Source organism: Grus americana, chromosome 27 (genome assembly GCF_028858705.1).
Source record: "Grus americana isolate bGruAme1 chromosome 27, bGruAme1.mat, whole genome shotgun sequence".
Lineage (NCBI taxonomy): Eukaryota > Metazoa > Chordata > Aves > Gruiformes > Gruidae > Grus > Grus americana.
The window spans coordinates 816,407-830,195 of record NC_072878.1 but is presented as its reverse complement, the minus strand read 5'-3'; the positions used below and the strand labels follow the sequence as shown (position 1 = coordinate 830,195).

General features: G+C 53.4%; 1 protein-coding gene across 1 annotated transcript in view; it reads left to right on the top strand.

The window, feature by feature from the left end:
• Positions 1 to 8,490, top strand: part of LOC129196848 (olfactory receptor 14C36-like) — a 28,134-nt gene extending 19,644 nt beyond the window's left edge. Inside the window, exon 2 of the mRNA XM_054804818.1 lies at positions 7,452 to 8,490. Coding sequence (XP_054660793.1) covers positions 7,452 to 8,490 — 1,039 coding nt within the window. The remainder of the gene's footprint in view (positions 1 to 7,451) is intronic.
• Positions 8,491 to 13,789: the final 5,299 nt, after the last annotated feature.

Sequence of the window (13,789 nt, the reverse complement as noted above, 5' to 3'; positions counted from 1 at the left end):
TCTCCACTACAATTTTGTGCTGCAGGAGAGCTGATGTCCTGCAGCCGTGACCCATCCCCAGCATTGAGCCCCTCCCCGTGGCATTGGGGACTCACCTGAGCATCTCCCGGGGTGCACAGCAGGATGGTGAAGAGCAGGGCCACGCTGAGCACTGCAACCTTCATCTTCCTCTGCAGTGTGGTGAGTCCTGGGTGAAGCTGGAGAAGGTGAGGGGCAGATTTATCCCTCCCAGGACTCCTCCTTGCCCCTCCCCAACCTGAGAGCTCCCGGGGCAAAGCCAGACTTGGCCGAGACACCAGGCTTGGCAGAGACACCAGCCCTGGCAACCAGCCCAGCCTGGCACAGAGTCACCCCTGCCTCTGGCTCTGATCCAGCCCCTTTCCTCGGCATCAGTCCAGCTTCTGGCATGGGGCAGGTGCACAGGGAAGGGCCCAGGCATCTGCGGGTGGCGAGGGGGGGGTGGGCAGTGCGCCTCTGACAGCCTTACGGTGACAACCCACTGCTCTAACACAAAACCTTCCTCCCACAGCTCTCCAAAGCCAGATCCCCCATCTCCCAGTGCCCCTCACCTCCCAGCACTGCCATCTCCCCGTGCTCCTCACCTTTCAGGCCAGTCGTTCCCTCCAGGACTCCCCCAGAGATGACGCCAGCCTCAAACCAGGGGTCTCTAAGCAGGATTGTCTCTGACCCCTCTCCAGCCCCCTGGGTAAAATGGGGGCTGGGACTGATCCCTCTTCTTGGGGCATCGTGGACTCCAGGATTAGGGAATGCTGGGAGGTGAGAGGACAACTGGGGACATGGGCAGTGGGCACAGCCAGGTGACTGGGATCTTCAGTTGCTGGAGGCAATGGGCAGCACTGATGAATGTTGGGCACCGGGAGACGATGGCTCAGTTCGGGGGCAGTGCTGAGGTGGTCGCAGTGCCCAGCTCCAGCCCCCCTGCCATTTCCCTTGTACTGCAGGCCCCAAACTGGGCCAGTCCCCAGGCACGGCCTCCCCGGAGCAGAGGGCAGAGGGGAATATCCCCTGCCCTGGCCCTCCCCCTGCCACTGCCTGGGGCCACCATGCCCTGCCAGACAACATGGGTCCCACTCTGCAGAGCTGCCCCCGGACAGTGGGTCCCTGTGACCCCGTTCCCAAGAAGGCTCTGGCTCCAGCCCTGGCCCTGGCTGGGACTTGGTCGCAGCTCACCAAAGGCCCTTGTCCCCATGAAGTGTCCCTTCAATGCCCTTGTCCTTGACCCAGGCCAGCGCTGTCCCTGAGCAGGATGTGGCCATCCAGAGGGACACGATGAAGTGCGCACTTGTGTCCAGGCAGTGACTCGGAGCTAATCACGGAGACAGAGCTCCCCTGGCAAGAGGAGGGATGTTTGTCCCCACAGCATCTCTGATAAGCCGTGTTTGCCCTGGGCCCGTGGGACAAGGAACCCTTTCAGCAATCGTGGTGCTTCACGAGAGTGCCTGATCGGGGGGAGTCTGGGGGGGGTAAAGCAGCCTGGACACCTGGGCTCCCTCCAGCCCTGGCAGTGGGCAGAGCCCACAGAGGAGGGCAGTGCTGAGGGACCGGGGAAGAGCAGGTCCTGGGGCACTCTGCACTCCTGGGTCGCCCCTGGGGACAGGCTGGAGCCCAGAGGTGGGGGCAGTCCCAGGGGAGCAGCCTGACAGCTGGGGTGTCACTGTCCTTCGGGAAAGCCTGGTGGCAGGGGAGTCCTGCAGGAGTGGAGCTTAGAGCAGCCTGGGTGATGGAGCTGTCTCCCCAGGGGCACTGTGTCCCTTTCCCTCTGCCCCCCTGCCTGCCCTGCAGCTCTCCCTGGCTTTCCAGGGGGGGTTCCTTCACAGCACCCCTGACCCAGACATCACCATCCTGGGGGCCCTGGGCAGCATCCTCTCACCAGTGTGGGGCAGGAGCACTGTGGCATTGTCCGCAAGTGGTTCAGCTCTGCCCTCTGAGTGGGGAGAGCTGCTGGGGGAAGCTGCTGGCCTGGCTCGCACAAGCCAAGCAAGACCTTCTCCAGCAATCCGGCATCGATGCACCCATTCCTTCCAGTCGTGACACTCACACCATCTGCCATCACTGCTCTCTTCAAGGATGCACGTGCCCCAAAGAGCAGAGGGAATAGCTGGCACCTCTGTTAGCAGGGACATACTCATAATGAAGACGGGCATATTCTGGATCAACGAGCTCAGGCACCCCTGTTTTGCCTCCCCGTAGATGCCCACAGCTATCAGAAGAGATAGATAACAGGACAGATAGTTATTTATTTATTTCTTTCTGCATGATGAGAAGACCAGCATTTTTACTGGTGGTGTGAGCTAGCACTGGCAGGAGATAGGGCCAGTAAGGTCTCGGCCAGGAGATGCAGCGTGTATTTACTTGTCGGTAGCTGAGGGTCAGAAGTAACCACGTGTAATGACCAGCAAATCCACTAGCCGCACTCAGCAACAGCAGCATTGAATGCACTGGACTCCTTGCCTGTACTGAGTCCATGGGACATCACCATTATGATAGCAGATCCACGAATCCTTTGTCAGGCTGGCATGTTCCTCTGTAAGGTCATCCTCTGTTTGTTATGTGCCACAGTAATTCAAGCGACCACGCTGTGCTTCCCCATCACCATTCACTTCCCAAACCATCCAGCAGTCCATGTCACATGTCTGACACTGAAATAGTGCTCTGTTTTAGTCCTCTGGCTATGAGGGTCTGAGGATAGTTCATTCTTATGAGGCACAAGGTGGGAATCAAAGGCTGGTGGTAAAAATCTGGTTTAGGTTTTGAAGGCAGTGGGGGGTTTGCCCGAGTTTCAGTGAAACCAAGGTGTCACTGGTTTTGTTCCCATGATGATACGGGCTGCTGTCACAGCTTCAAAGAAATAAAAATAGACTGAGAAGTGGTTCACTAGAACTGTACATGGCTCAGATTCTTCACTGACGTTATATGTCATTTTTAAGGATTATGGATATGGCTGTGTCTTTACGGGACACTGACTATAAATAAGAGACCTGTTGTGGATCAGTTGTGAAAAGACTGAAGGCCACTTATTGGAATATTTGCTTTGGAAATTGCCCAAAGAGCAGGCAGTCACCTGGAAGATGTTCATTTTGACTGCTTAAATTTTTTAAAAACTTTTTTTTAAAAAAATGTTTTTTAAACTTTTTGACTTGATTAAATATGCTGTGACGTGATTTGTATTCTGAAGTTATTTTGGAAGGAACTGATGAATTGTACGCACTGTCATAATTGAGGAATATTGACTTAGCAGAGGTCAAGGGTGCCTTTGAGGTAAGTGCCAATCAGGCGGATGGCATTTGATAGCCACTTAACATATGCCAACACCCCGGCGATAAAGAGCTGGACAGAGGCAGAGGCACCAACTGTGGATGGATTGGCCAGCACCCTCCAGAAACTGAAAGAGAATCTCGCTTCCTCCCTATGGGCCTGCTTCTCAGTTGTGGTGAAACTGTACTAGCAATTGTCCTTGCATTTAAAAGCAGATGCTCTCCTCTCTCATAGACACCAAGGTTTCACCTATTAAGACTCAGCCTTTTTCTGATCAGAGGACAAGGTACTGGTGGCACACACCACATGCCATCCTGCGGTTCCATCTGTGTGACCAGGGGGAGGGCATGAGGATGTGGGATGGTGAACCTACCTGGAGACTAGAAGCTTGGGTACTGGAACTGCCAGACAAAGAACCAGCCAAAAGGCATCCACCCAGGGAAACTACTGCTCCAGGTTCTGTTGAGCAGAGTATAAAGGCTGATCTTACTTTCGACCCCGATGAAGGGACTTCTGCTTTGCAGTGACAAAACCCAAGGAATGAATATGCTGACCAGGAATAAAGGGGTCCTGTCTCCAGCAGGGCAGAAGAAAGGGACAACCGAGTTTACTGGATCGTGTGGGATGGATGGCCTGACACATCAGCCCCATGGGAGTATAAAGCTCTGGGGACACCGGTGCGCATGTACTCTAATGCCATTAGGTGACAAAGGTGCAGAACCCATTTGTATTACTGGAGTGATGGGAGGATCCCAAGAACTGTCTGTGTTGGAGGCTGAGGAAAGCCTAACTGGGAAAGAGTGGCAAAAGCACCCCGTTGGGACTGGTCCAGAAGCATCCTTGACGTAGACCACCTCCAGAGAGGGTACTTCAAAGACCCAACAGGGTACCAATTGGCTTTTGGTATAGCTGCCTTGAGTACAGAGAAGATGTTTAGCCGTTAGCTTGCCAGTCCCTCAGAGGATCCTTCTGTTGGGGGGTTGCTGCAGGTTCAAGAACAGCAAGTACCATTGGCCATGTGCTGATCCAGACTGCACTAGAAGAGGGTGAAGCTCCTGAGCACCTGCAGTGTATTGATGACATCATTGTGTGGGGCAAGACAGAAAAGGAAGTGTTTGAGAAAGGGAAAAGAGGGATCTAGATTCTTCTGAGAGCTGGTTTTGCCATAAAATAAAGGAAGAGCAAAGGACGTGCACAGAAGGTCCAGGATTTAGGAACAAAATATGAAGATGGGCATTGTTATAGCCCAATGGATGTGATCCATAAAATAACAGGTTTGTTGCCACCACCTAACAAAAAAGAAACACAGGCTTTCCTAGGTGTTGTGGGTTTTTGGAGAAGGCACATTCCAGGTTATAGTCTCATCATAAGCCCTCTCTATCAAGTGACCCAGGAGAAGAACAGCTTTGAATGGGTCCTGAGCAGCAACAAGCCTTTGAACAAATTAGACAAGCGATAGTTGGTGTGATAGCCATTGGGCCAGTCTAGACCGGAGGAGAAGTGAAAAACATGCTTTACAGCACAGCCAGGGACCACGGCCCCACCTGAAGCCTCTGGCAGAAAGCACCTGGAGAGACTCAAGGTTGACCCCTGGGTTTTTGGAGCCAGGGATATGGAGGATCCGAGGCCCACTGCAGTCCAACTGAATAAAAGATATTGGCAGCATATGAAGGGCTTTGAGCCACTTCAGAAGGAGTTGGTACTGAAGCACAACCCATCTTGGCATCTCGATTGCCTGTACTGGGCTGGATGTTCAAAGGGAGGGAACCCTCTCTGCATAATGAAACTGATGCTATGTGGAGTAAAGGGGTTGTGCTAATAACACAACAGGCTTGAATGGGAAAACCTCGACTGCTCAGGAATCTTGGAAGTGACCATGGACTGGCCAGAAGGCCAAAACTTTGTAGTGTTGCCAGAAGAGGACGTGACACGTGCTGAAGAGGACACACCATGTCATAAACCACCAGAAAATGAGAAGCAGTATGCCCTGTGTGCAGATGCGCCCTGTCATAATATTGTGGGAGCAAATCTGAGGTGGAAGGCTGCTGGATGGAGTCCTCCATGACGACTCGTACAAACTGCTGAAGGAGAAGGTGAATTGAGTCAGTTTGCAGAGGTGAAAGCCATCCAGCTGACTTTAGACATTGCTGAGCGAAAAAATGGCCAGTCCTTTGTCACTGTACTGACTCATGGACGGTGTGCACACTGAGCTGAGGCAAGAGGAATCCCACCTCCTGTGGGTCTGTGGGGTGTGTGGGGGAGAGCTGAAGCCCACTCCAGTCTCCAGACTACTCACCAGAGAGGAGAGACCTGATGGACACCGCTGAATCCCTGCCCTGCGTGGGGGGAAATGATCCCTGCCTGTCACTGCTGCGGTGACCTGCCTGGCCATGGGACAGGGAGTGTGGTTAAGGGAGGGGAACATTTCAACCTCTCATAGACCACCATGCCACGGGAGGAAAAATCCCACTTCTGAAATCCATCTCTCCAGTGCTCAGAGAGGGACAGTCAGTGATGACTTCAGTCTGTGTCAGCCTACGCTCCCCAGGAGAGACCCTGATGCCTTTGAGAAGCTTCAGCCCTGGAGCCCCAGGGACATCTGCAGGGAGTGTGGGAGGGCAGAGAAAGTGTTGCCCTGGGCTGGTCCTCTGCTGCTGAGCTGCTCCAGGCTCCTGGGATGGAGGGAGCTCATGGCAAGTGGGCAGCACTGCAGAGAGACATCTCTGCCCAGGAGCAGCTCCTGTGCAAATCACAGCAGGGCTGAGGGCACTGCCTGCAGGCACCGAGGGGAGAGGAGGGAGGAGAAGAGAGGTTAAAGGCAGCCTGGGGTGAGAGGATGCTGAGAGCTGATTCAAAGAGAACTCTTCACAGCCCCCTACGTGGTAAGTCTGTGTCTGCAGGGAAAAGCAGCTGTGGTTGCTGGAGGGACCTCTTCAAGCTGGTACATCCCACAGCCTGTGGGATCTTCTGGGAGGATGTTTGTGTGCAGGAGGAAAAATGGCAGAATTCACTTGAAAGGAAGGAGTCTGTGCTTTGAGATGTCTCATCATTGTCAACGGGGTTGGCAGGGGGAGATGGGAATTTCTTTTTGTGCTCTGGAGAAGGCACTGAGAGCCCAGTTCCCATTAGGACTTGTCTGAGCTGCTCCTTAGCCCCTGCACACAGAGGTGCCCCTGGGCAGTGCCCTGCTGCCAGGAGGGGTCTGCAGGGCAGAGCTGAGCACACAGCCCGTGGCATGGGCTCTGTGAGCACAGGCAGGGAGGAGACCTGAGCACAGAGGAACAGCTCCTGGCAGGGACAGCTCCAGGCAGCAGAGACATGAGCAGGGAGTGAGAGGCAGCTGTTCCCAGAAATGCTGTGGAAGGGGGGTTGGGGCACCTCCCTGCCATCCCCTGCAGTGCAGACACCTTCCCCGGAGAAACCCCCTGCTCTGCTCTCCCACCCAGCGGAGCCTCTGCCCTGAAGGTCACCTTCTCGGCAGCCTGACCCCTGAGGAGCAGATATTACCAAATACCCGAGTGCCTCCATCGGCAGCAGCGCTGTGGCATTTCTCTGGGTTTCCCCTCCTGTCTCTGCTCCCCTTGATCGTATCACCAGGTTTGCTGGGATGGGGGGGTGGGGTTCAGACGCAGCTCAGAGACCAGCCCTGTGGGTCTTGCCATGCAGATGTGTCCATGGGAATGAAGTGTCCAAGTCCCTGCCTAATGCCCGGGCTGCAGGGGATACAAATGACCCCATTCTTCCTTCTTTAGGACACCCCGTCTTTAGGACATTTGCTTCTTTCCCTGGGGGGTCTTGCTGGGCTGCAGGCTGCCCTCCCCCAGGGCACAGCTCTCCCATGGCATCCCGGTGTTCCCCAGGAGCCCCATGGAGAAGACCCCTCAGTGCTAAGGCCATGAAAATGCTGCTGGGTGGCTGCCTGCAGACAGCTGCAGAGAGCCCTCTGTGTTCCCGGCTGGGAGGGGAGGGCTGAGATCCTGCTCAGGTAGAGTGAGACAGGCTGAGGGGGTTGGAGATGTGCACTTGGGAAATGGATTCCTCTGCTCTCAGCAGTGCCCAGCTCCTTTTGGGGGGAACGTCCGGGTGCGATCATCCTGCAGCTCAAAAAGGTGCCAGCACAGGGCGGCTGAGACCAGGGCTGATGGACTGACTGGCTCTCCTCGCTCATCACTAAGCCTCTTCCTCATAGAAGTCTCCCCTAGCTCTTCACTGACTTTTCCTCCCTGGACAGGTCCCAATGCCCAGAGGAAGCACATGTCCAACAGCAGCTCCATCAAGGAGTTCCTCCTCCTGGCATTTACAGACACACGGGAGCTGCAGCTCTTGCACTTCTGGCTCTTCCTGGGCATCTACCTGGCTGCTCTCCTGGCCAATGGCCTCATCATCACTGCCATAGCCTGCGACCACCACCTCCACACCCCCATGTACTTCTTCCTCCTCAACCTCTCCATCCTCGACCTGGGCTCCATCTCCACCACTGTCCCTAAAGCCATGGCCAACTCGCTCTGGGACACCAGGGCCATCTCCTATGCAGGATGTGCTGCACAGCTCTTTTTCTTTTTCTTTCTGATCTCAGCAGAGTATTCTATCCTCACTGTCATGGCCTACGACCGCTACGTTGCCATCTGCCAACCCCTGCACTACGGGACCCTCCTGGGCAGCAGAGCTTGTGTCCACATGGCAGCAGCTGCCTGGGGCAGTGGGTTTCTCTATGCTGTGCTGCACATGGCCAATACATTTTCTATACCACTCTGCCAGGGCAATGCCCTGGACCAGTTCTTCTGTGAAATCCCCCAGATCCTCAAGCTCTCCTGCTCACATTCCTACTTCAGGGAAGTTGTGATTATTGTGGTTAGTGTCTGTGTAGCATTTGGTTGTTTTGTTTTTATTCTGCTGTCCTATGTGCAGATCTTCAGGGCTGTGCTGAGGATCCCCTCTGAGCAGGGACGGCACAAAGCCTTTTCCACGTGCCTCCCTCACCTGGCCGTGGTCTCCCTGTTTATCAACACGTCTGCATTTGCCTACATGAAACCCCCCTCCATCTCTTACCCATCCCTGGACCTGGTGGTGGCAGTTCTGTGCTCGGTGGTGCCTCCAGCATTGAACCCCCTCATCTACAGCATGAGGAACCAGGAGCTCAAGGAGGCCATTAAGAAAGTGATTTCATGGATGTTTTTGAGTCATTATAAACCTTCCATGTCTCTTCAGAAGTGACTCTCAGACTATCTAATAGCAGACCTTTATTTTGTTTGTATTTATCATTATCGTCAGTGTTATCTATTTGGTTTTTGGTTGTGCTGTGGTTTGTTTTGTTTGGTTGTTCGTTTGTTTGTTTTTAATATTTGTGTTGGTGTTTATTCTATTCCTAAATGAATATTTAGATTCTTCTGACTGCTACTGAGGAATGAACTTGCTGTGTCTCACCTGTATAAAAGAAGTGCCTAACCCTGGGTCAGAGGAGACTCTCTCATAGCACCTCTGCAATAAAGTGGCATGTCCTCAATGCAGTTCCTTAGAATTGAGCTGTTCTTCAAAATCTGATGTAAGCAACAGGCCCAAGGAATTTCACCCCAAAAGGGCCTGTTTCTCCTTGTGTTTTGGAGAGGAAAGCTCATCATTGCCTGCAGATGTCTGTGGTGGGCAGTGACTGGACCCACCCCAAGGTGAGCGATGGCCCAAGCTGGATTCACCCATAGAGAAAGTGCTAAATCCCGGTATCTGCAAGGAAACAAAGATGGACAGAGGTGACCCGTCACAGACCAACTCCAACCAGGGACAGCACCTTTACAGCTACCACACCTCCAGCAGCACACACACCACCATGACCACCACAAACAGACCCCTCCCAGTCCCCTCTCCGGCTGGTCTGGTGTGAAGGTGACAAGTGGTCTGTGCATCCCCTGCAGCACATACCCACCAGAACAGCCACAGCCACAGTCCCTCCAGTGTGGGCCTGGGCTTTGGGTCTGCCCAGGTGCCCTCCACAGCCTTGGGGCCATTCCTCACCAGGCCGCTCCAGCCCTGGGTCTCTCCACATCCTGCTGTCCTCCTCCTCCAGCCTGCCCCACTTGGCCTGGCCACAGAAGCACGTACATATCTTCACCCCCAAACAGACACACGCTGGTGAGAAGAGTCACACAGCAAACAGCCAGGAGCAGAGTTGAAGAAGAAGGCAGGACAGACCACAGTGAGCAGGCACAGGGTTGGGCTGAACCAGCACTGACCTGACCCTGTCTCACATGCAGCTGGCTCCTTGCATCCCTCTCCTCTCCCCTTCCACACAATTCTTCCTCCCAGTCCACTTGGATCCCTCCCTTTCTCTGCCCCACTCTCCTCCCCACTGAACAACCCTCACCAATTACTTCTGCCCCATTGATCCCAAGGTTGCTGTTCCCATCCCCAACTTGGCTAGTTCCTATACCATTGCCTGCGTCACCTGGCCCCTTCAATGGCCTCTCTGATGGCTCCCCAGGGCACTGTAGGCCTTGCAAGACTTGACCGACAACAAGATCCCTGATGCTCCCCTTCAGTTATCTCTGCAGTCCGGTCACTTCTCACGTCTCTGCTCTTCAACCGCCTGTGAGACCCAGCCGGGACACACGGTGCTGCCTGTGCCTGTGTTCCCTTCTCACACTGTTCTCTGTCACCTCTGGCAGTTCTCATGCCATGCCCCACACTTTCCCATATCTGGAGGCTGTCTAGTACAACCCCTTCCTACTCAAGCATGGTCAGCTGGAGCAGGTTGTGCAGGACCATGTCCAGACAGTGTTTGGGTATCTCCATGGATGGAAACTCCACAATCTCTCTGGGCAACCCGTTCTAGTGATCAGTCAAAAAGTGTTGCCTGATGTTCAGAGAGAACCTCCTGTGTTTCAGTTTGTGCCCATTGCCTCTCGTCCTATGGCTGGGCATCACTGAGAAGAGCCTGACTCCCTCTTCTTCACTTCCTCCCGTCAGATATTCGTCTAGATTGACAAGAACCCCCTTGCAGCCTTCTCATCTCCAGGCTAAACAGTCCCATCTCTCTCAGCGTCTCGTACGAAGGACGCTCCAGTCCATTAATCGTCTTTGTTGCCCTGTTTGCTGGACTCACTCCACGAAGCCCATACCCCTCTTGTCCTGGGCAGCCCAGCACTGGACACAGCACTGCAGAAGTGGAGTCACCGGTGCTGAGTAGACAGGAAGGATCACCTCCCTCAACCTGCTGGCACTGCTCTTCCTAAGGCAGTCCAGGAGGCTGTTGTCCTCCTTTCCACCAGGGCACACTGCTGATGGGGGCATCCCCTCAGGACCCGTGGACTTATGTGTGTCTGGTTTGTTTAACTGGTCCCTACCCTGAGACTCCTGCACCAAGCGTTAAGTCTTCCTTGCTCCAGATTCCCCTCTGGTCTCAGGGCCCTGGGATGCCTGATGGCTACTTTTTGCAGTGAAGACTAAGATGAGGAAGGCACTGAGTGTCTTGGGCTTTTCCATATCCTTTGTCATCAGGGCCTGTGGCCCATGTACCAGTGGGCCCACATTTTCCCTGGTCTTGCATCTGTTCTCTCTGTACCTGTAGAAGCCTTTTCTTGTTGTTCTTCAGGTCCCTCACCAGATGTCATTGTTTTACCCCAGCTGGCAACTGAGCACCACGATGTCGCGGGCTCATCCACGGCCACACACTTCGAGGTGCTCCAGCATGACCCCATGCACAGACACAGATGCTTCCCCGGTGTACCTTCTCTAGCATGGACTTATCCCTGGCTCACAATCCCTCCAGAGCTATACTTGCTGCAGCACAGATATAACCGTGGCCATAGATGCTTTGGGGTGTCCTGCTCCCATGTGGACTCATCCACAGGTCACAATGCCTTCAACTTGAGTGCACACAGGAGTTCCAGCCTGTCCAGGACAGCGGCACAGAAACAGCAGCAATGCCCTGGCTATCTGCCAGCCCAGACACATTGCCATTGCTGTTGTCAAACTGCTCCCAGGCACAGCAGAGTAAGATGATAAGCAGTACAGCAGCACAGCGAGCAGCAAAAGCAAAAAGCAGCCACTAACGAGCACAGGACTCTACTACACAGTAAGGCAAGCAAGCCCATGGCAAGCACAGGAGCCTGCCAATTAATAGCTAAACAGCAATAACAGCTATAAATTCAATCCAGCACATTCCAATCAAATCTGTTACTATCTCAAACTCTTCGTGTCCCATGTTGGGCGCCAAAAAAGGACTGTTGTGGTTTTACCCCAGCCAGCAGCTGAGCACCACGCAGTCACTCGCTCACTCCCCCACAGCGGGATGTGGGAAAGAATTGGAAGTGTCAACGTAAGAAAACTCATGGGTTGAGATAAAGACAGTTCAATAAGCAAAGCAAAAGCCACACGTGCAAGCAAAGCAAGACATTGGCAGGCAGGTGTTCAGCCATCTCCAGGAAAGCAGGGCTCTGTCACATGTAACAGTGACTCGGGAAGACAAACGCCATCACTCCAAATGCTGCCGCTCCCCCCTGTCCTTCCTCTACCCCAAGCCGTTTATAAGCTGAGCATGATGTCATATGGTATGGAATGTCCCTTTGGTCAGTTGGGGTCAGCTGTCCCGGCTGTGTCCCCTCCCAACTTCTTGTGCATCCCCAGCCATCCTGCTGGCAGGGCAGTGTGAGGAGCAGAAAAGGCCTTGACTCTGTGTAACAACAACAACAACAACAACAACAACAACAACAACAACAGCAAGAACAGCAACAACAACAACAAAAACATCTCTGTGTAACAAAACCATCTCTATGTTATCAACACTGTTTCCAGCACAAATCCCAAACATAGCCCCAGACTGGCTACTGGGAAGACAATTAACTCTGTCTCAGCTGAAACCAGGACACCAGATTAAACCCGAGATGGGTTTTGGTTTTCCTAATCCCATCTCTGCATCCTTAGGAAGTTGTCACTCATGTCCTCCAGAAGCCTTCTGGATGGCTTGTGCCCTGCTATGTTGCCCCTCAGGCAACTACCAAGGTGGTTGCATTCCCCCATGAGGACCAGCGTGTGAGAACATGAGGCTTCTTCCAGTGGTCTGAGGAAGGTCCTCTCCACTTCTTCCTGATCGAGCACTCAATAACAGGCAGTCACTAAAAGGTCACTCATGTTGGTTTGCCTGCTAATCCTGACCCATAAGCTCTCGACTGGCTCATCATTTATCCCAAGGCAGAGCTCCATGCCTTCCCACTGTTCTCTCACTTAAAGGAGAACTTCTTCTCTGCAAAAAAACGTCCAGGTCATCCTGAAGATGTGTCATCCATCCATCCATCCATCCATCCATCCATCCATCCCTCCCTCCCTCCCTCCCTCCCTCCTAGCACTCCAGCTGTGTGAGGTATCCCAGAATGTCTCTTTTCCCAATGGGATCACAGCTCCATAACTGCCCACAAACTTCTAATTCCTCTTCTTGGTTCCCCACGCTGTGCTCATTAGTGCACAGGCACTTCAGAGAGGTGCCCAGCCGTGCTGATTGTCCAGAAAGGGAATGAGATCGTTCACCACAAGGCTGTCCCAATGCCACTATCTGACTTGGGTGCATTCGCTTGAGGTGATTCCACTCCAGCCCTGATTTCCTGATGGTTATCTTCCTTTTGTTCATATCACACTTTGCTGGCCTATTCCATCCATCACTGCCTCACATGACTGTTGGCTATTCTCACTGCTCCAAAATTCGCACCTAGGCCACCAAGCCCTTGTCCATCACCCCCAGAGCCATGTAGTGATGCTCAATACTTTCCCAGTTTGGATGCATCCTTGGTACCTACATGGAAGAACACCAGGGGATAATAGTCCAAAGGCCAGAAAAGCTTCATCAGCCTCTCAGCAATGCACCTGTTGATCAAGGACAGTGGACAGAGTTTGTTAGAAGCTGCTCAAGGTTACTAGCCACTTGCTGGGAGTCAAGGAATCCTGTGACTCTCCTGACCTGGCAGCAAAAGGCACCCGCAGCTTCCTCAGAGAGTTCCCTGGAGGCCCCCAATGATCTCAGACAAAATCCCCAGGAAACATTTTCAGGACACTGTTGAAGAAAGCCCTGAGGAACATGGTGGGAATTTACTGTTCATCCTGAAGTGAGCGGGAGGTTGCTCTGGAGTACTCCCAAGGTCCCTTCTGGCCTGAATGCTTTGGTGTTTCCGTCTCATCTCTGAGAGCAACTTTCCAGATTTCTCCAGCTACTGCTGTCCTTCTCTGAGCCTTCACTTAAATGAAAGAGCAAGCCAAGGTCGGTGTTAACATGGTAACCATCCCAGAAACACCAAGTGAGGGTACAAAGCAAGCAAAACCAGGGCCGATGAGGAAAGGGCAACCAGAGGTGGGCTCTTTGTATGGGAAGGCAAGAGGGTGATCAAAGGGAGGAACCTGGGAGGGGCAAAAGAGGCCAAAAAGAAAATACAAGGTGAAGGCCCTTTGGCTCAAGGATATGATCAGGGCTGTTTGGAGGTACTTGCCAAATGGCTTTCACCTTGAGAGAGACTGACTGGAGTGGGACAAGAAAGCT